The 23,394-nt window shown below is 38.9% G+C and overlaps 1 protein-coding gene across 1 annotated transcript in view; it reads left to right on the top strand.

Annotated features, from left to right (window-relative positions):
* Window positions 1–23,394, top strand: part of LOC131952316 (cAMP-dependent protein kinase catalytic subunit PRKX-like) — a 59,345-nt gene that overhangs the window by 26,013 nt on the left and 9,938 nt on the right. The window contains exon 2 of the mRNA XM_059314927.1: window positions 20,105–20,273. Within this exon, the coding sequence (XP_059170910.1) occupies window positions 20,105–20,273 (169 nt within the window). The remainder of the gene's footprint in view (window positions 1–20,104; window positions 20,274–23,394) is intronic.

Here is a 23,394-nt window from a genome sequence, read left to right as displayed (position 1 = left end):
TATATATCTATATATATATATCTATATATATATATATATATATATATATATATATATATATATATATATGTATATATATATGTGATGATGTAATCATTAGCAATAAAGATTTATTTTAAACAAATGTTCGTTACATTTGCCTTGATACGCCTGTGTTTTTTCTTATAACTGAGGAAAGTTTTACTATTGTGCTCACCTTTGCTGAAAAGTGAAATATAATTGTGAAAAAAATAACTGCTTCAGTTCTATAATAAAAGAAAAAACGAATGCTCAAAATGCAAAAAAAAAAAGAATTAACAAACATAATTAACACAATAGAGAAACAAATAATAACATAAAAAATTCTGAAAGGAAATCAAAACTGTTGAATCACAGGAGACAATCAATAAAAACACCGTCTCGGTTCAGTGCTGTCGCTTCAATTTGTCTGTCCTGAAGGTGGGCGACAGTGTGAAAGATTGATCTCGAGATTTGTCTCCCCGTTATACCCCGCATAGCTGAAGGGGAGGTAAACAATCTGTTTATACCGGTGCGTTACGTTACTTAGCGTGGAATGTCCAGACACGGTTCACTAACCAGGAATAGAACAGGATATGGGTTGCGGGGGCTAAGTAGAAAGCCTAGTAACTGTAACCACATAGCTGTGTCGAGTTAGTTAAGTCATGTGGTGTCTAATTATGTCTAATTGTGATTGAAATAATATAGTTCAATATACCCAGGTGCGGTCCCCTGAGTATAAAAGGGCCGCCCCGTGAATGACGTCAGGCTAATTGAGACAAACCCACCTCCCCCACGGTTCCACTAATCGGTGTGTGCCTTCATTTTCAGACGATCTCAAATCAATTGTCGTAGATCGAATTGATCAATGAGATTATATCAGGAGCTATTCTTCGGCTTCTAGCAGCCCCTCATCGATACAACACGGTGATTTTAGGAAGTACCATGAGTGTCCACACCACACCACCCCACTTACTGATTAATAAACCTTTTTTTCATTTTATTCAAAGCCAATATTTTTCACACATAAAACCTATATCTGGTTTTCTTTTGTTCCGGTTTATTTTTGTCTAAAGATGAGGGGGGGGGGGGGGTTCTGTGGTTTTATATCACGTAGGAGTTGTGTGAAAGAGTGGTGGGGGTGGTAATAATATGTTCTGATAGCCGTGCATAAAACTTTTGGAAAATTTTCAGAAATTTTCTGGCATTCATTCTCTCAGACACTTTGTGATATACCGCCTTATCATGCACTTAATCCTTCACTTCACTTAATCTTTTACTTAATCATACCCCTAATCATTCCCTCTTAGTGTCAACCTGTTCCACCCTTCCATCGAATCGAATTTGTGTTTATTCCAACGTTTCTCGAACAGATTCTCCAATCTATCCATGAATTGTTTGGCGGTGATTTCGGTTGTACTTTAAGGAGAAAACTTTCATCTGTTTACCAAGTCACTGCGCAGATGCTTGGCAACATGGTGAATATACCAAAGTATTACAGTAGTTGTAGCTGGGTCTTTGTGTACTGTGTGATGTGGGCGAGAGAGTATGTACTGTGTGATATGGGCAAGAGAGTATGTACTGTGTGATATGGGCAAGAGAGTATGTACTGTGTGATATGGGCAAGAGAGTATGTACTGTGTGATATGGGCAAGAGAGTATGTACTGTGTGATATGGGCGAGAGAGTATGTACTGTGTGATATGGGCGAGAGAGTATGTACTGTGTGATATGGGCGAGAGAGTATGTACTGTGTGATATGGGCAAGAGAGTATGTACTGTGTGATATGGGCGAGAGAGTATGTACTGTGTGATATGGGCAAGAGAGTATGTACTGTGTGATATGGGCAAGAGAGTATGTACTGTGTGATATGGGCAAGAGAGTATGTACTGTGTGATATGGGCAAGAGAGTATGTACTGTGTGATATGGGCGAGAGAGTATGTACTGTGTGATATGGGCAAGAGAGTATGTACTGTGTGATATGGGCGAGAGAGTATGTACTGTGTGATGTGGGCGAGAGAGAGTATGTACTGTGTGATATGGGCGAGAGAGTATGTACTGTGTGATATGGGCCAGAGAGTAGTTTTACAGATGTCTTGCTGCTCGTTTTGTGACGGCTGTGCTGAAATTTGGTGAGGTTGGGTGGGGTGGGTGGATAAGAGGATGTCGAGATGAGGTGGGAATGACTATTAGACATCCGCACATTGAGATAGTTTTTAGAGCTAGAAATGAGTGGGCACAGTACTTACCACAGAACCCTTCATTTGTCGAAATCATGAAAATAGGCGACCTCTATGTCCCAATGGACCGCCAGGTTTAATTATAACTTTAATAACTTTACCGAGGCAAAAACAGACAAAATACACCTAGGCATGAACGGGCAAACAAGACGAAAGGATAACGTGACGAAAAAGACCTATGAATATCTATGAAATCATGCACGTCTATTAGAATCCCACTTATGTCTGCACCTATATCTATTTGGAAATATAGCCTCTTCCACCCCGCCTCCCCTCCCTGCTTACCTCTCCCTGTAGAAGCCTATCCGTCTCACCTCTCCCGGTAGAAGTCTATCCATCTCTCCCGGTAGAAGTCTATCCATCTCTCCCGGTAGAAGTCTATCCATCTCTCCCGGTAGAAGTCTATCCGTCTCACCTCTCCCTATCCCCAAGGACGTGAGGTTGTTGCCACGACAGAAATAACACCCACCGGTAACCCGCCCCTCACCCCGAGTTCAACATTCCATCGGAGTGCAGAAATGTCAGAGATACAACATACCTACTAAGTACAACAATCTTACAGATAAAACATTCATTCCGAATGCAACACTGCCACAGATACAGCAGTTCTATAGAGGGCAACAATCTCACAAATACACTATTCTTTCATAGTGCAAGAATGGCACAGATACAATACTCCATTAGAGTTCACAAAAGTCACTGACTGCTGTACACCATAATTATATTGACCCACTGACCGACTAACCCCGCCATTGTTACAGTTTTATGACATGAAACATCACCATTAATTTTTTTACACAGCTTCCTCGACAATTAACTTCCGATCGATTTTGTTTACATTTCAAACAAAAATTCGGTCGAGGTTTTTTTATTGTTTGTTTGTTTAAAAGAAGAAAAAAAAGATTAGACTAATTTGTATTTTCCGTGAAAATGTCAATGCCCTTCTAGTCTTCCACTGCGTGGGTTAGCGGGAGAGAGAATGAGTACAAGATCAAAACATTTGAGTTCGTATCTACTGGTAAACTTCAAACTGGAATCTACGCTTTCTGTACTAGACAAAGACCATTTAGTGAAGCATCATTTTTGCATTTTAAAAAACTTAAACGTTTTGGTAAAACGGTCAGTATTTTACAAAAAAAAAAAAAAAAAAAAAAAAAAGAGAGAATTTTAAAACAATATGAGTTGTGTTCTCTTGAAATAATAACAACATTCACAATTATGTTTTGCTTTAGGCCTAGTTGTACTCGGTGAACTACACCAGCATCAAGCACAATCACAAGATATCAACTTTATTTTGAATTAGTTACGTGTACAACTTCTATTTTTATTGCAAGTAAGTTTGCCGTGAACATGTAGGCTGTAGTTTCTTGAAAATTCTTTTATCATTGTGAGTCAGAGACTATTTCGATGATGCGAGTAATTAAAACGAAGATCAGCAACAATATTTCACTCCCCAAGATTAGACGCCTTTAATAAATCTTTCACATCATACAAAAACTACGCTTACAAAAAAAGTTGTATAAAAAAAGGTGTGAACCATCTTCTTTAGACTTTTTACTTCAACTCGGTGCCGCCTTTGATGTTGAGAAAACCGTAAAAAATTAATTCGCCACACTCAATCAAGGGGTATCAAGGCTAACGACCTGAGATTTACGTTAATTAATTAATGAGGGCTGAGATCTATCCCCGTTGTAGGATGATATTTCACTAATTAATGACTTGAAGAAGCGAGACACAAAGAAATGTTTCATCTCCTTGTGCAAGTCTACTGGCCTAGATGTCAGTGACAAAGAAGTAAGCATAATAAAGGGAATTAATTGTCTGCATAAACCACCAAATTGATACCAACCTTCATCCCTTGTCTGCATAACTCACCAAATTGGTACCAACCTTCATCCCTTGTCTGAATAAACCACCAAATTGGTACCAACCTTCATCCCTTGTCTAAATAAACCACCAAATTGGTACCAACCTTCATCCCTTGTCTCAATAAACTACCAAATTGGTACCAAAGCCCCACATCATTATTTTCTCCACATCTTGCCACATATAGCCACACCTTCTGCTGGATAATATCCCTGAGTCAACCATGTTTTAATGGATAACTGAATAAAGCGAGGTGAAGTAAAGGCTGACCACAATAGCCTTTCAAGTGCCGAGGTCACAGAAACAGATGGACTCTACGTCTCCTGTTTTACGACCGTCAGGTTCGAAAGAGTAACCATATGCGCCTTAACCTCACACACATACCCTACCCCCTATGTGCACCCCAGTCTCCCTCACACATACCGTGCCTTTATGTGCACCCTTGCTCCCCTCACAAATACCGTGCCTTTATGTGCACCCTTGTTCCCCTCACACATACCCTACCCCCTATGTGCACCCTTGCTCCCCTCACAAATACCGTGCCTTTATGTGCACCCTTGTTCCCCTCACACATACCCTACCCCCTATGTGCACCCTTGCTCCCCTCACACATACCGTGCCTTTATGTGCACCTTAGTCTCCCTCACACATACCGTGCCTCTATGTGCACCCCAGTCTCCCTGACACATACCGTGCCTCTATGTGCACCCTTGTTCCCCTCACACATACCGTGCCTTTATGTGCACCCTTGTTCCCATCACACGTACCGTGTCTTTATGTGCACCCCAGTCTCCCTGACACATACCGTGCCTCTATGTGCACCCTTATTCCCCTCACACATACCGTGCCTTTATGTGCACCCTTGTTCCCATCACACGTACCGTGTCTTTATGTGCACCCCAGTCTCCCTGACACATACCGTGCCTCTATGTGCACCCTTATTCCCCTCACACATACCGTGCCTTTATGTGCACCCTTGTTCCCATCACACATACCGTGCCTTTATGTGCACCCTTGTTCCCATCACACGTACCGTGTCTTTATGTGCACCCCAGTCTCCCTGACACATACCGTGCCTCTATGTGCACCCTTATTCCCATCACACATACCGTGCCTTTATGTGCACCCTTGCTCCTCTCACACATACCGTGCCTTTATGTGCACCCTTGCTCCTCTCACACATACCGTGCCTTTATGTGCACCCTTGCTCCTCTAACACATACCCTGCCCTCTGTGTGCACCTCTGTGTCCCGACCCCCTAGCACCCTTCCACCTACCCCCCTCCCATCATGAACGTACAACCGCCACAAAAATCCACCCCACTAAACGTAGTCTTACCTGCCAACCCCATCCCTGCATTATTTACCTAAGATATCACATATACTGTTGGTTTCTATTGTTAGAACTCCCTATAAAAACGAGTCTATTTCTGAAGTCGAACTAGATTTTCCAACCATTAAAGCCTTTTTTTACGCACACTGAATGCGTTTAATTTTATCTAAACCTTTTTTTTTAAATAGTTCAACTACTTTCATGGTGTACGCATATAACTCACAAATCGAACAAAAAAAAAACTTTAAAAAAGAAGCGTTAAAAAAACTAAACTCAGACAAGCGTGATGTTTCTGCAGATGGTTTTGTATTTTTTAACCAATTTTTTTTTACTTGATGTCAATTTGAGGTTGGCGGTTAAAGATTAACGACGTGAGTACGGTGGTGAGAAAAGGTAAACTAAGCTTAGCAGGTCGTAGTCACTGTCGTCGACACGTTATACACAGGCGTCTGCATGTTATTCAGAAGCGTAGCTTGGGTGGGGTGGTCAAGGGTCAAGGCTTTTTTAGATTGTGTTTTTTTTTAGTATAAAATTCCTGATGCATGACTTTTTTAATATCGATGTTTTCAACATGTTTGAAAAGTTATCAAAAAAGTATTCGAATCTCGTTCTCTACAATCCCAATGTTCACACACGCCCCCCCCCCCCCGCCCACCACATCGTCTCCCTCCCCCACCCCACACACGCCGTTATGATTTACCTTTGTCGTGTACTTTAGATAATAAATAAACACGACGACCAGAGATGAAAGACGGAGAAATGGAACTCAATATAAGCCAGCATTACCAGGGAAAACACCTTCCATTACGTTAACGAGGGCAAGGGGGGGGGGGGGGGGGCGAGGCAGGGGGTGCTGTTGCGGGGTGCCATAAATCAAAAGATTATTTCAAACCTGCAGAATTGATTATTTAGCAGACGCAAAGGACGACGAGATTAAAAGTTCTGTTATCGAGTTTTCTTTCTCTGGTATATCATCAGCAGGAGCCAAAATCTACTGCGTGGGGGGGGGGGGGGGGGGTGCGGGCTGAGGGTCGGGTTCGACAACCTTGGGGTCAACCGGTTTGTTCAGCGGAGATATGAGTGCACAAGCTGTTTGCTCGTCTTTATGTCAACAGTGGTTAAATGTGGATGGTGTGTGACGGTGGTGAAATGTGGATGGTGTGTGATGGTGGTTAAATGTGGATGGTGTGTGGTGGTGGCTAAATGTGGATGGTGTGTGATTGTGGATCAATTTGGATGGTGTGGTGTTGGTTAAATGTGGATGGTGTGTGATTGTGGATCAATTTGGATGGTGTGGTGGTGGTTAAATGTGGATGGTGTGTGATGTATGAGTTGGTGGGTGCAGCATTCAGCTGCGGCCAGCATGCTCGTGATCCCTGGATGAAGACTACTCGAGGGCACACACACACGGACGTCCTACATTTGTACCTACACTATTATGTTATGAGACAGGTTGTTTCAGTAGGACACTGTTGTCTGCAAGTGTCGTAGCTGTTAGTCAATGTTCGAAGCTCAAAAGTAATTTATGTTTGATCGGTAGATTAGAGCACTGATGTTGTTTTTAAAAAGTAAAAAAGTAAAAACCTGGAGTAGTACAATAGAACACCCTAGAGCAGGGGTCTCCAAACTGCGGCCCGCAGAAAAAAAATATTAAATACACACACACACATATATATGTATATGCGTATATATATATATATATATATATATATATATATATATATATATATATATATATATATATATATATATATATATATATATAATAGGGCATATAATTACCATTCAAACACTAACGTTTTCGGAATAATGTCTTTCACAGATGCACTTTAAGTTCTTTTTTTTTCAAATGAACAGAATGTGGCAGGTGTGAGAATTTATTTTCATTTTTTTTCACAATTCAGAAAAGTAAATCAAGTTGCGGTGACTAACGCAGCTCAAATTAATCATACTTCTAAAAATAACTTTATGCCAAGGGGATGTAACTTGTGCGATACACTTTAAGAGTTATCACCTCTTTGGAAATGATAAAAATCGAGCGAGCTTTCATGTTATACAGAGAGAGACCACACAAGGTTTGCTGTCAATAAAATCTGATGGGAAGAATTGTTGTTGGTATGTAAGATAGATAAAACAATTTAAAAAGTAAAACCAATGAAACAATGTTAGGCACTAAGACGGTCATGAGGACTCAATATTTAAAATATTACATTAACGGAAACATTCGGAATTCCAGATGTGTGACTATCATCAAATGAATATTTGTAATTTTGTAGAGCCAGTAGGCTATTTATTGTCAACTAATGGATAAATACAAAAAAAATGCAGGGCTTAAATTCGTGTAATCGATAAATGATTTCGTAGAATACTGGCAATTCAAAATAAATGTCGTTTAATTTGCAAATTGAAAATTTTTGACGAATTGGCATATTATATATATATATATATATATATATATATATATATATATATATATATATATATATATATATATATATATATATATATATGATTAATAAGTGTAAAATATAAGCATTTTATACACTATTTTTTGTTTAACTAGAAATCTAAAATAAATCTCTAAATAAAACTAAAATTTATTTATTTTTACACATCATCGAATTTTATTTTACCTTCGGGTAATCGTGTTACTTCCCCTGTTCCCGTGTTATCGTTCGTGTCGACATTTGATCAGAAATAGACGAGACACACCGACCTCATACATTACGTTCTTGCAAGGTTGTAAATTTTGGTTTTTTTTTCTTTAAGAGAGTTAGCAGACGGTATAAAATTACACCCAGCACATGTTGCTCTTTTAAAAACAAACAAGCGTTACTCATCTTTCTATTGAATTAATTAACCTTTATCTCACCGATTGTATATATATATATATATATATATATATATATATATATATATATATATATATATATATATATATATGTGTGTGTGTATATATATAATGTTGCGGGCAATGACCATATTGGTCTATATTACCTATCATCGACCGGCCAAAGTCCGAAATATTTCTGCGGATTTTGGCGGACCAGTCCGCGTAATGGCCAAAGTCCGAAATAAAAGCTCGGTCGCAGGTTTCTAGCGTTTTTTTAACCGTTATGATCTGTGGCATACATCCACGCCACATCCCAGATCTAAACATCTCTTGTATGCACACAGGCTAGCGATGTTGACATCCCTTTCGTTATTCTGTCCTCAAGTTTTGGCCAGAAAAAGTTGTTTCTTGACCAAGGTTTGGTCTACAAAGTTTCAAAACAAGAACCGATAATATTGTTTTCTAAAATCATATTTTGTTCATTTTCTTTCTATTTTTCCATTTTTTGTATGCCCCAGACATTTAATTTACAGCTCCATATTGCCCTGCGTCTGTTTGCTTCAGCATTACAGTTTTTATTATCGGCTTGTGGTGACTGATACAGGTTTACAATAGTAATATTTCTTTTTCAGAAAACATGTTACACTCAGGCGTTCCTTTGTTGTTGTGTTTTTTTTTTTTTTTTTTTTTTAACAATGTGAGAAGTCATTGAATATCTATAATTAAAGGAAATCAAAACACCTGTTTATTATTGTGTTTATAATCAACTTTGCCAAATGTAATTTAATTAGATCTCTAAGTATAAACTACATTGTGCAGATATTTGTTAACATAAAAGAAGAAGATAAGTTTTCAACCTTATCAAAACAATATTATTAAAAGGGCGATAAATCTTGGCGTCTTTCCAGAGTTCCGTCCCTTCTTAAACGTTTTTCTAGCTTAACCTCCCTTTTTTAATCAAACAACAACAGATTTAGTTACTTCATCAAGCCTTTGTTCCTCAACAATGGTTCACATATTTCAAGCTTTTTTTTTTATTAATCTTAAAACTTGTTTTTAAAGATATACGTCGTCTAAAATTAAATACTGACGCACTTTCTATTTTAATCGTTGAACTTGAACAATACGAATTAGCAAAAGATATTTATCCAAAATGGGGGGAAAAAAATTTAGTCAGAAATAATAAAAATCGCTGTAATATAGTATAAAAGATACGTAGTGTAAATTGCACATTACAAATCACATAAATATTTGCCTACTCTGTAAGATGGAAAAAAGATACCTTAATGGCGCCACCCATACGGCCAGGATGGGAAACAGAAACCCTAATGGCGCCACCCACATGGTCACGTGATCCGATAAGACGGTTCCAGAGAAAGGTCACTAGCCTCACAATTTTGACCTTCAAGTGGAAGCAGTTTTATTTTCTTTCAACAAGAGGTTAAAGTTTGCACCTTGATCTTCATCACTGCCGGACAGGTCTCACTGTCAGTGTCACTGTTTGACCTGACACATCTCACTGTCAGTGTGACTGTTTGACCTAATCTCACTGTCAGCGTGAATGCTGGACTAGTTCTTGTAGCGTTGTCGTTTGGTTGCAATCTCACAGCGTGCCCTGATACCTACTGCCAGTGTTTCTTCCAGACTTTTTTCTCCGGGGGGGGGGGGGGGGCACTTGAAATTTTCGGGGGAGGGGGGCGGTAGACTTTCTTCGGAGGGGGGGGGGGGGGGCGGTAGACTTTCTTCGGGGGGGGGGGGCGGACACTGTTAAAAGTATATATTTTCTATATAAATTATATAAATTTCATTTCGTTCGGGGGGGGGGGGGTGCTTCGCCCCCCCCCGAAGAGATGCCTGGAAGAAACTCTGCCTACTGCATACAGAGCGTCCTTCACCCCATCACGAAAGTAACTGGTGCATTCTATTATTTCTAAAAATATACGAAGGCGCTCCCAAAAGGTGAGGAGATATCTAGGAATATACGTGTATGCAGCGGGAATTAGCTAATAAGTGGGTTAATGAGATATTTGTTTTCATTAACCTTCATGAGTTATAAATGTTGAGTGTTGAGTACCAAAGATATATGCTTTAGGGGCAACATATTACGTGTAGGCATTAAGGGCAAGATGCTAAACAGTTATTTTTGTAATATGTTACGTAGGTAATCGTAACGTGGGCAACGTATTTTGAACAAGTGTTACGAATATTATTCACAATTTGACACGTATGCTAGAAAAGAAAAAAATTAAAATGACTTAACCTTTGCAGTATTGCGAAACGGCGTGACCTAGCGGTAGGGCGCTATACTGCTAACTCGAAAGTCTCTGGTTCAAATCTATGTAGTAGTCAGCAGAACGTCCCTGAGAAAGTGAAGGAAAGCAAATTCGGGGCTGACTACAATATTTTTTCATAATCCGAGTTCATTGAAACAGATGAACTCTACTTTACTAGCCCCCATGGACCGTCGGTATTGTTTTAATCTTAGCAGTGAATAAACTATAGCTATATTCTTATTCTAATAATAAAATATACTCACTCGAAAATCGTTATTCCACATACAAATTCCGCGAACGTGTCATGTATTTAATTATAGCGACTGACACTGAACAAACTAAAGTTTTCATTGGGTGCTTTTTTTTAATGCATACTGAACAAAATAGAAAAAAAAAGGTTTTAATGTACAGTTTACTTTTGATGTATATTTTTTTAACACCAGAACAACATTTGTTCATCATTGATGACCAAAAACAAAGATGAGAATTTTCCTGGACTGAATAATGCCGCTATATTTAGCTGTTGCAAAAACGATTAAAAAACCACATAACGAGTTATTTTATCGCTCACTTAAACCCGAGTCGCATTACAATTACAAACAATGAAGAACTAAGACGCCGTCTACATCTTTAACGCTAAAACTAAACAACCGGAAGGAGCGCTCCACCCACACTTACCTCAAGAGGATCCGTCTAGGGTTGGAGGGCCGCCTCTGATCTGATTACCGTCGGACATGGAGGTCGTTGTAATACTCAGGTGTATTGGTGTTAGAGGTGGTTAAATATGGCGGCCATGGTGGTGTTAGAGGTGGTTAAATATGGCGGCCATGGTGGTGTTAGAGATGGTTAAATATGGTGGCCATGGTGGTGTTATATGTGATTAAATATGGCGGCCATGGTGTATGTGGTGTAAGGGGCTATTAAAATGGCAGCCAACGTGGTGATAGAGGTGGTTAAATGTGACCTCACATTTTTTCTAACCTTTTTTCAAACTACTTGTCATGGAAAATCTTAAAAGCACATTTAAAGTGGCGTTTTGTTTATGTTTTTGTTTCTGAAAAACATCGTATAATGAAAAAAATATTGATTTTTAGAACAATCTGGCTGTTTTGCGATCCGCCGTTTGATATCCCCTCCCAGTGCTATATTTAGATGAGAGCCTGACGTATCAGATGGTTCGCCTGGAGCCTGGAAACAATGCCGTCCCCTCCAGCCGTTTCCACACAATACCCAGCTATGTTCCATATCTGTATTCTATTATATCGGGAGTTCTGAAGTGGCACGTTCCCCCTGCCTCAGTACCTCATCGCTCCCCCCCCCCGTCCCCATTTGTTCATGTTTAACTCCTGGCACACACCCACCACTCTAGCTCCGGAGTTTAATAAATATTTGGCTCCAGTTTTTACCGTAATAACTGCTCCCCATAAGATGGTATCGTTTCAGTTCTCCCAGTACTGTACAAAAGGAGGAGCATCGGTATGCATTGATTGAAGGTGTAATGTTAAATGATCTTTAATCTGATCATGCTAAAGCCGGTGAACATTTTGCATTGGAAATATTTATGAAAGTGCTTAATTAAGGCTTGTATGTCTAATATCTCATAGTTTAGTATCAACATTAGTATCAATTTTTTTAACTTGGCATAGATCTAGTATAAAGGCGAATTATTGTAGCACTCTCGATGTACTATAACGCTTAATTTCTCTCACTATTGAGATTCCAATGTAACGCCGATGTTCTATTTTGACTTTCTTGAAACACCAACGACAAAAAATATTTAATTTTTATTTCGTAAAATATTTCCTCTTTTAATTTAAATATTACAGTGTCGTGTCTTACTTTTTTTTAATACTAAGACAAATTTTCCTTTAACTAATGTCAGACCTTAACTAGAGGTAGACTGCCAAAGTCTAATTAGGCTACTTAGTTATACTAATTGGCATGTCTTTATGATATAAATTAAAAATGTATTTCGAGAATCTTGTGCTTGTGTAGGAAGCGACAACATGAGCTAAATATTTGCTGCATCTTTTTCACTGGTACTTCACAATACATGTTTATGTCAGACGTCAAAGGACATCATGTCTAGAGCCTTAGTGCGATCGTTGGATGTTCATGTTGAGCTTTAAAGCGTGGATTGTTGGATGTTCATGTTGAGCATTTGGTGTTTGTTGTCACGAAGTGTTTTTATCGTGAATGTTTAAGCAATCTGTAACAAGATTCTTAACGTAACGACCAACTTAGTTGTGTAACACTCTATGTAACAGCCTATAAGGTGTGTAGCACTTAACGTAACGACCAACTTAGTTGTATAACACTCTATGTAACAGCCAATTTAGGTGTGTAGCACTTTACGTAACGGACAACTAAGTTATGTAACACTTTATGTAACAGGTAAATAAAGTGTTGTAACAATTGATGTAACAGCCGAACAAGTTGTGCAACACACTTACATGGGTGTTAAAATCAAAGGCCCGTAACTCACGTATATCAAAGAAAGAAATAAACCAAGTGCAGGTAAAATAAACGGATCAAGATGGCGGCTCATCCAGGTGAGTGGGTCACCTGGATCTGCTCACCTGCAGGGGCTTGTCATTCTGGAACCTGTACAAGCCCAGTTCTTCCTCTGTCACGTGGTCCATGGACTTGTACTGTAGGCTACCTTGCTTAGGATACGACGGTTGTCAGTGTTTAGTTTTACCTCATAGGCGAGTGATTGGGCGACCTTTTGAAAAGCCTTGATTTTGCAATATGTCGGTGTTAAAAAAAGGTTTAGCAGCTTCGCTAACCCAACCCTTACTCTGGACATTAACACCGTCCAGTCCTAAGCCTAACATCAGTAGTAATCCCAACTTTGATCCTAACACTGGTAAAGTCCCTAATCCTTAACCTAAACTAATCGGCTGAAAAATCCCGATACGACCTTTACTTCTGTTCCGAAAGGCTTCGATACACCTGTTGTTTATCACGCGCCGTTTCATGCAGTAAAAGACAAGAAATGCTTATGCCACAGTATTCCAGCGTATGGGTGGATGAAGCGCTTAGGATGTAACAATTAGCACTAGTACTTCTGTTAGTGTTATGGTTAGTGATATGGTTAGTGTTATGGTTACTGTTATAGTTATGGATAGTGTTTTCGTTACGCTTAAAACATCCTGCGCCTGAAAAAACTGCATAAAATTATCTAATAAAAAATTAATTGAAGTAAGGTGCAGAATTCGTCATATTCTTAAACAGCCATTGCTGTTTGGAATTTACTCACGACAATTATATGAACAGATGTCTTCTAGATGTCAATTCCCAACTTTTTCAATTTGCTTCTAATTAAAACTTTAAAAAAAAATTATTTTTGAAATGTAATTTAAAAAAAAAACTGCAAAATTTTAGTGCCAACCTAAAGATGGGGTTTTAAAATACTTAAAAACTCTCGTTCTTAGGTTTGAGTAATGAGTGCTGGATTAGGAAAAACACGTTATATATTGGTTTACCTCGGTTATCGACCTGTGCATGTTGATATACCTGTCTAGTCTTGAAGCGGTGCATTTATTGCACCTACATGCATATTTTATTTCTATTTTAAAGCCTCCCCTCCCCCACACCCGGCAAGTTGCTTACTTTGATTTATATTCTTTGTAAAGTAGTATATTTTTAACATGTTCTTTTAAACCATAAAGTTGATTTTGTGGAGCGTACGTGGAAGTCATTGATTAGTGCTAAAAACTAAACTTTTTTTTTTCTTTAAAGAAAGATTTAAACTTTGTCAAAAAGTATTTAAGTATAGAAAGGTAAGTTCTTATGTGCAATTATATGTAAGCAAGATCTCACCGCGCTGAAATTGCAAGTAGTCAAGTCAGAGGAATATACCTCATCGTACTAAGATAACAAGTAGTCAAGTCAGAGGAATATACCTCATCGTACTAAGATAACAAGTAGTCAAGTCAGAGGTACCTACCTCACCGAACTGAGACTGCCTGAGGTATGTACCTCACCGAGCTGAGACAGCCTGAGGTACGTACCTCACCGAACTGAGATTGCCTGAGGTACGTACCTCACCGAACTGAGACTGCCTGAGGTACGTACCTCACCGAACTGAGACTGCCTGAGGTACTTACCTCACTGAACTGAGACTGCCTGAGGTACGTACCTCACCGAACTGAGACTGCCTGAGGTACTTACCTCACTGAACTGAGACTGCCTGAGGTACGTACCTCACTGTACTGAGACTGCCTGAGGTACGTACCTCACTGTACTGAGACTGCCTGAGGTACGTACCTCACCGAACTGAGACTGCCTGAGGTACGTACCTCACTGAACTGAGACTGCCTGAGGTACGTACCTCACTGTACTGAGACTGCCTGAGGTACGTACCTCGCCCTGCAACCTATGACAGAAATTCGGGCAGGTGTAATGACGCCATATTTTAACCTTTATGATTTCTAAGGGCAGGATCATACGCAGTTCTGTGAGGTAACACAACACACATGTCATTTTACAGGTGTTATAATGCTGATGACATCTATATGTCATTTTACAGGTGTTATAATGCTGATGACATCCGTGTGTCATCCACGTCATTTTACAGATGTTATAACGCTGATGACATCTATATGTCATTTTACAGGTGTTATAATGCTGATGACATTCGTGTGTCATCCTACAGGTGATATAAGGCCAACGGGCCCATGTGACATTTACTGAAAAAATAATTCTAGCGAAACCGATGTCATTTTGCAAGAAATATAATTTCTACATATGTAGGTGTTTTATTTTGAGCGTTCCATACCTCAATCACTACAGCCTTTTGACGGTCTGTCTATGTTAAGTACAGGTCTAACCGACTCCGTCAGTGCTCTTTACCGAGGTATACGGTAGCAGAATGCATGTCTCGTGTTCAAATTGCAGCCGGTTGTCCCACAAGCGCATGGATATGAGCTGAAAGAGGGGGTGGAGGGGGAGCCTGGTCGGCTGAAGACTTAGGTCTGAACCCTTGGTACTGATCTTCTAAGGTCACCTCGTTCTATCGCTACACCACGCCATCCTTTTACGCTGTACAAAGAGTTAACCAGGCCATATATTATAACACACATTTACTTAAACATGGACGCTTGCCAATGTGGTGTGCGTTCAATTATTCTAACCTCAGAAGTCCGCGTAGTTGAAACATTTTTAAAAATAGAAAAAAAATCAATCAACATCGATTTTAAGTCAGATATAAGTCATGCTAGTGAGGGCGTTCACCGTAGCCACGCCCTATCCAAAAACACAGCGTACCTGTCAGAGATCTGCTTCCTCAATCAACTGCACCGCGCTACGGCAGACCGGTTAACTTTTTACACTTGCACCGGCACGCACCGAAACGCATCGCTAATCAATGAACGCAGGTTGCGAAACTCTGGGACGCCAAAGCTGTCTGGAATTGTGGCCTTTAACCTTAGACACAGTGGGGGGGGGGGGAAGGGGAGGAGGGGGTAGAGGTTTGCTTCTGTATGTTTAGTGTGGGTGAGGATGCTAGTAATGGGTGCTCAGTGCATAATCTAATTAAGGTTACAACTAATTAAATACTCATTATAATATATTTTTTTTATTGAAAATGTAAGCAAGAAAGAATGATTATTCCAGAAACTCTGGAACTAAAATAATTAGTAAAGACAAAAAGTTAACGTGCTTAATTTATTGGATTAGCCGTACCTCGTACTACGACAGACTGGGTTGTGGCTATGTTCGCAGTTAGATGTTGACAACGTCCATGGTTACGTTATGTACACATACTAATTGCAATTTTGTTACCCTGCTTTAAAAAAAACAGATGACATTTAATTTTCTTGTAAAACAATCGAATTTTAGCTTATATTGGACGATTACATATTTATTTCTAAAAAATTCGTTAACGTATTTGAAACAAAAGTATTACAATCTTGGATTAGGATTCATGAAACAAAAAAACAAAACAAAATACGTCCTTGGTACAACCCTATTAGTTACAAAAAAAGTTTTATCCATCACTCTACTTTACCTTCAGACCCTCGCACATCCTAATGAGCTAAAACCTGAGCTACCTCTACACACTTCAGCTATACAACAAATCGTTTAAATCAATAAAACACATTGGTATCGATCAATCGATCTGAAGGAATAAGCTCTTAACTAAAATGAAACTACACACTATGATAACATATTGTACACACTTCACTTTATTCTACATACAATGATATATTGTACACACCTCACGTTATGCTACACACAACGATATCATATTGTACACACCTCACTTTATTCTACACACACTGATAACATATTGTACACACCTCACTTTATTCTACATACAATGATATATTATACATACCTCACGTTATGCTACACACAATGATATCATATTGTACACACCTCACTTTATTCTACATACAATGATATATTATACACACCTCACTTTATTCTACACACACTGATAACATATTGTACACACCTCACTTTATTCTACATACAATGATATATTATACATACCTCACGTTATGCTACACACAATGATATCATATTGTACACACCTCACTTTATTCTACATACAATGATATATTATACACACCTCACGTTATGCTACACGCAATGATATCATATTGTACACACCTCACTTTATTCTACATACAATGATATATTATACACACCTCACGTTATGCTACACGCAATGATATCATATTGTACACACCTCACTTTATTCTACATACAATGATATATTATACACACCTCACGTTATGCTACACGCAATGATATCATATTGTACACACCTCACTTTATTCTACATACAATGATATATTATACACACCTCACGTTATGCTACACGCAATGATATCATATTGTACACACCTCACTTTATTCTACATACAATGATATATTATACACACCTCATGTTATGCTACACGCAATGATATCATATTGTACACACCTCACTTTATTCTACATACAATGATATATTATACACACCTCACGTTATGCTACACGCAATGATATCATATTGTACACACCTCACGTTATTCGCTGGTTTTGTTTACTTCAAAATGTGATTTTTACCGAAATCAAAGGCATCATGAAAAGCGTCGTAAATTGAAATGTAAGTTATTTACACTGGCGTTCATGATCTTTCGATTTTCAGATGCGAGAAAAATGTACAGGAAACATTTATTGTAAAGACAGGAGCAACGTTTGCTGTCTGTGATTTTCTAAAGTCCGACCCCGCTTGTTGCATGTGATTGTGACGTCACGTATAAATGACGTCATCAACACATCAGTTTGATAGCGATACCAGAGAAATCTTTTGTTGGCTGTGTCGACATTTCACCATAGAAACCCCGCCCAAATGTTTTTAATGCTCTGTTTTCCAGAGCTATTTCAAGTCGTTGAGACTGGTCATATCAGCAAATATCAAAACAAATATTTTCTGATGCTGAAATAGTACTGCAGAACTGGGTCACCTAGATACACACACACACACACACGCTAATGTAGACAAGCACACACACATTGACGCGCACACACAAGTACTCACACACCAACACAACATGGCTGCACGCGCGGCAGGTGATAATTAGATGTTAATCACTTGGCAAGGCTAACCAAATCAAATCAAATTTACAAATTATCATTTTGTTTATAAGGAGTGTATTTGTTGATGGAGCGGGGAGGGGGGGGGGGGGAAGACATAATACGATAGGGGGAGGATGGGTATGTATGACCGACTTGCACTTGTTATTGATAAAAACTGTTATGTAAACTGACTTGCATAATAGTTTTGGAAGATTGATTTCGTTTTTTTGTTTGTTTTTGCACGCTTTGTATATTCATGCAGTTTCGTTGGCGGGGCGAAATGGAGTACGTGTGTGTGTGTATGTGTCTATGTGTGAGAGAAAGAACAAGTTTGCGTGTAAATGTATGTGCTAGTTTGTCAGTGGATGTGTCTGTGGGTTTTTTGTGTCATTTGGTATAAGCGTGGCTACGTGTGAGTTTGAATATTAATACTAATGTGTGTCACTTTAACGACGTGAGTTTAACTGCGTGAGTTTAACAGTGTGAGTTTAACTGTGAGTTGAACAGTGTGCGTTTAACTGTGAATTTGACCGCAATAAGCACGGATCGTCCCAAATAGGCAGGCGTACATCATCCACCAAACTGTATCAAATGAAGTAAACGTGTCTCTATCTTGTAAGCTTTCAAGTTGTCTACACTCTGTGAAAATAACCCCAGCCGGTCGTTTTAGTAGCCGTTCATTTCGTGTCTTACTGTACCTACTTGTAACTTTCTATTACCTTCTTTTTATACAAAACATAGTCTATCTGTTAAGACTTTTAGAAATTTGATATTGTATAAAATAAATAGTCTAATATATCCCTTATGCACCTTAGGATTAAATTTAAACCACCAATATATTATTTCCAAGAGATTTTCTTACCATCAGCCCTTATACCAACCTGAGATGACATTTAGCCGCTAATCAGTCCACGGACGTAAGCCTGTAGATCTAGTCCCCCTATCCGCACACACCCCACCTGTTTCTTAAGGATGGCAGGATCTAGACCAAACCAGAAACATGTGTATCGTGGCACAGACGGATAGGTCGGTGCCAGAAATCTTGCAGGAATGTGTTGCTGGGGCAACGTAAATGCTGCAGCTTAAAATATACTCCAATATTGTGGACAGTATTTCATTCAACTGGTCCTTGATCACGAGTTTATGGTACTGAGTGGTCGGGTGGTATAGCGCACGACTGCTGACACTAAAGTCTTGAGTTTGGATCCCAGACTACTTCCTGAGTCAACCCATCTCTGATGAGTACCTGACTCAAGTTGTGGACAGTAAAAGCGACTGTGCATAGCACTGACCAAACTATCCCTTCATATTTCGTGGTCATGGGATCAGGTGAACTCTACTTCACCTACCCAATGACCGCCAGATTTAAAGGTGTAACTTTATTTTTCTATAGTAGTGAGTTTATATTGTTTTAATGGCGAACTTTAGTATAGCTGCTATCTTGATATTTAAAAAGTCCTATTTTAATAAAAGCATTATTTCTGAAATAATAACTAAATTGATGCTATTTTATTAAATGAGTTTAAATATGACCACGGGATGTCCAACGTTGACTTAATTTAGAAATAACTAATGAGTCAATCAGTCCCTTGATGAGACTTTCATTATCGAACTCCTAACATGTTGGTTTTTTTTATCGGTGCATACATTCCCATCATGTCTATGATGCTATCTGTTTTGTGGATATTTTCTGATAATTTTTCACATCTGCAAATCTACAAACTCAGTAACATGTTACAATACGGGGTTTATGTAGTCCCATGATACGGGTCTGTTCAACCATTAAGACTTACACACGTTACTGCTAAACCTAAGCCACTCTGTACGTAATTTCTTTATTTAGACTAGATTTATCAACTCAAGCTTTAAAATAGAAGTTAGTAATTACGTGATTACTGAAATACGCCTTTAGACAAGTGCCAATAATGGATATCAAACTAATTAATTAATCTAATTAATTAAACTAATTGTTCCCCTGTCTCTGCAGGAACCGGCACCTTTGGCCGGGTCGTCTTGACCAGGCACAAGGAGTCACGTGAGTACTGTGCCCTGAAGGTCATGGCCATCACACAGGTCATCAAACTCAAGCAGGAGCAGCACATCAAATCAGAGAAGGCAATTCTATCCTCCGTGTCGCACCCCTTTATCGTTAATTTGTAAGTAAACTCAGGCACGCTCATTAATTTCATTTTTTTTAATTGTATGAATTGACTTTTTTGTTAGAAAATATATCCTACAGTTTAAATTTCAGAAAAATTATGCATTTGTGCGTGTGTTCTAGAAGTATCCAAAATTGAAATTATCGACAGTGACCAATGTAAGGTAAACCAGGGAATTCAAAATGTCGAGGACTTTGACAAGCCTTAAGAATATGGGCGTTCTATATTTGCGGGGATTCCCTGTCTACGTGAAGCGATACAATGCCGGACACTATTCTGAAGTTACGAAAAAAATTATTTTACTTTCTTGGTGTGACGTAGTGCAAACCCCTAAAAAGATGCCGAGAAATAAAATTGTATGTGTTTAAAAACGTGCTTGTGTAATGACATGAATATTCTTTTTCGTGCATCGTTCACACTTGTCTTGCCCTTTGAGACCTTCCTCATCCTTTAAATACCTGTGTCCTCAACCTTTCATATTTTACATCCCCTATCATTTATTATCTCCCCTATTATGCTTTTTCTCTCCTACCATTCATTGTCTCCCCCCCCACCTCCCTATTATGTATTATTTCCCTTATTTTGTATTGTCTACACTTTCATATTTTGTCTCCAGTTTCGTATTTTGTCTCCCCTATCATGTATTGTCTTCCCTTTTATATTGTGTTTCCCCCATTATATATTATCTCCCCTATCGTGTATTGTCTCCCATTTCATATATTACCCACGATGCCACGAGCTCTGGGCTAGAAGAGGAGACAACCAAGGTCACATACCAAGTGGGATAACTCCTTATGTCACGTCAAACCACCTGACTGTTAGAGCAGCTTAAGGGGGAAACAATTATTTAAAACCCTAGCAAGAAGGCTAACTACGTAAAATTGGGAACCTCTATGGGAGGTAACCCAGTTCCCCTAGTGCAGATATTGGTAGTTTTGTTCTACAGTGAACTCATGAGCCATGTAACCTATGGGGGGGGGGTATCCTAGTACCCAGTTTACATTGTGCAGATATTGGTAGTCTGGTTCTACAGTGAAGTACTGAACCAAGTAAGCGGGGGTGGGAACCTAATACCCATTTTACATAGTGCAGATATTGCAAGTTTTATTTCACGGTGAACCATATTTATGGGAGATAACCAAGTTACGTGGTGCAATAATGAACTTCGTATGGTAGATAACCCAGTTCTCCTATGCAGATACCGTGAGTAGAATTGTTCTCTGCTGCCCACGGTGTCCTCTACAGGTGGTGAAGGTCAACTTCAAGCTGCTGTACACAAGACTGGATAAGAACAAGGGGTGGGGGGTGGTCTTTTCTGCTGATGGTGTACTCTACTTCACCTGCTTAGTTGGGCCTGTCTGGGCTGATGGTGTACTCTACTTCACCTGCTAAGTTTGGTCTGTCTGTGTTGATGGTTTACTCTACTTCACCTGCTAAGTTTTGTCTGTCTGTGCTGATGGTGTACTCTACTTCACCTGCTTGGTTTGGCCTGTCTGGGCTGATGGTGTACTCTACTTCACCTGCTTGGTTTGGCCTGTCTGGGCTGATGGTTTACTCTACTTCACCTGCTTAGTTTGGTCTGTCTGTGCTGATTTTGTGCTCTACTTCACCTGCTTAGTTTGGTCTGTCTGTGTTGATGGTGTACTCTACTTCACCTGCTTAGTGTTTCATGATACGAACTCATTGATCCCCCTCAGGGATCATCAGCCAGTGTAGAAAACAAGTTTTCAAGTTCTAAACATTTCAACCGTGACCGATCACCCTGGGGAGATCTCAGTCAGCGGTTCCATGACAAATGATCTCAGGACAAATGATCTCAGACAAAATATCTCAGACAAAACATCTCACGGACAAATGATCTCAGGACAAATGATCTCAAGACAAATGATCTCAAGGACAAATGATCTCACGGACAAAAGATACCAGGACAAAATATATCAGGACAAATGATACCACGGACAATTGATCTCAGACAAAATATCTCAGACAAAATATCCCACATCGAATTTTTAATAGTGTGTACGAAGATTTTTGTTGACTTGAACTTTTTTTTTATTGACTGTCAATATGGTTTTGTTCACTTTTTTACACATAATAATTGTGAATAAAGTAAATGTGTTAAACTTAACAAAGCATCAAAAGACGTTTTAAACAATTTAACTTAATCTTTCTAATAGCATTTAATTTGAAAAAGTTAAAATTAAAACAAACTTACTCATGAAAGGTATAATAAATGATAATGTAAAAAACAAATAAAGTAACGGTCGCTATACAACATTAATGTTCAAAACACACGAAATATTTTTTTAAAAACGTGAATGGGTCTTTAGGTTCGTAAAGTAAAACTATTGTTTTTATTGTATCATCAACACAAACGAAACGCTTACGTTTCTAGACCGGGAGGTACATTGTTATGATCACACCTCTCTAATACTATGTGATCATATATTGTGTGAACTCTTGCTCGACATGTTCTAACTTCACATTTCCAAATCTCTTTGCCTGCTGCTCCACTTATGGCTTTTATAAACAAAAATCATCAGAAACTAATGTCCTATACCCTTTCTGCGAGGTAACGAAAGAGGCCTTAGCTGAGTAATCACAACTGATAATTGTTTGTTTGCATGCACACTCCGGCAAACTTAGCTCCGCGATGACCGCTGTCACCTGATCACTAAGGTGTGACCGACGCATTACTATTGACTTGAGATGCTAGTTGTATTGTCAATGGAGGGCGGATGTCTTTCCCTTAAGGCATGTCTCAGCCATCAAAGCGGGCTGCCACCTTGATACGAAGGTGTGTCTTTATTGTTAGTTCATTCCCTTTTATCTAGTTTCGTCCACCTGACATGGTAGGATTGTCTCATGTTTTGCAAGCTCACCTGAGTTGTCTATCAAGAAATTTCTTTAATGTTCACATACTATATTAGTAATCTTGGTTTTAAAATGTTTAGTGCAATATGACAAATTTATGCAGCAAACGTTTCTTAAAATTATATAGGCCTATAAACAATATTAAATATGGTAAACAATACCATATGACAGTCAATAAAAAAATGTTCAGATCAACTAAAATCACCCAATACACTATTAAAATTTAGGTTTGAGATATTTTGTC

Source organism: Physella acuta, unplaced genomic scaffold, assembly GCF_028476545.2.
Source record: "Physella acuta isolate Inbredline_101_S28 unplaced genomic scaffold, ASM2847654v3 ptg000865l, whole genome shotgun sequence".
In the NCBI taxonomy this organism is placed as follows: Eukaryota; Metazoa; Mollusca; class Gastropoda; family Physidae; genus Physella; species Physella acuta.
Note: the sequence above shows the minus strand (reverse complement) of the source record. Positions and strands in the feature narration are given on the sequence as shown.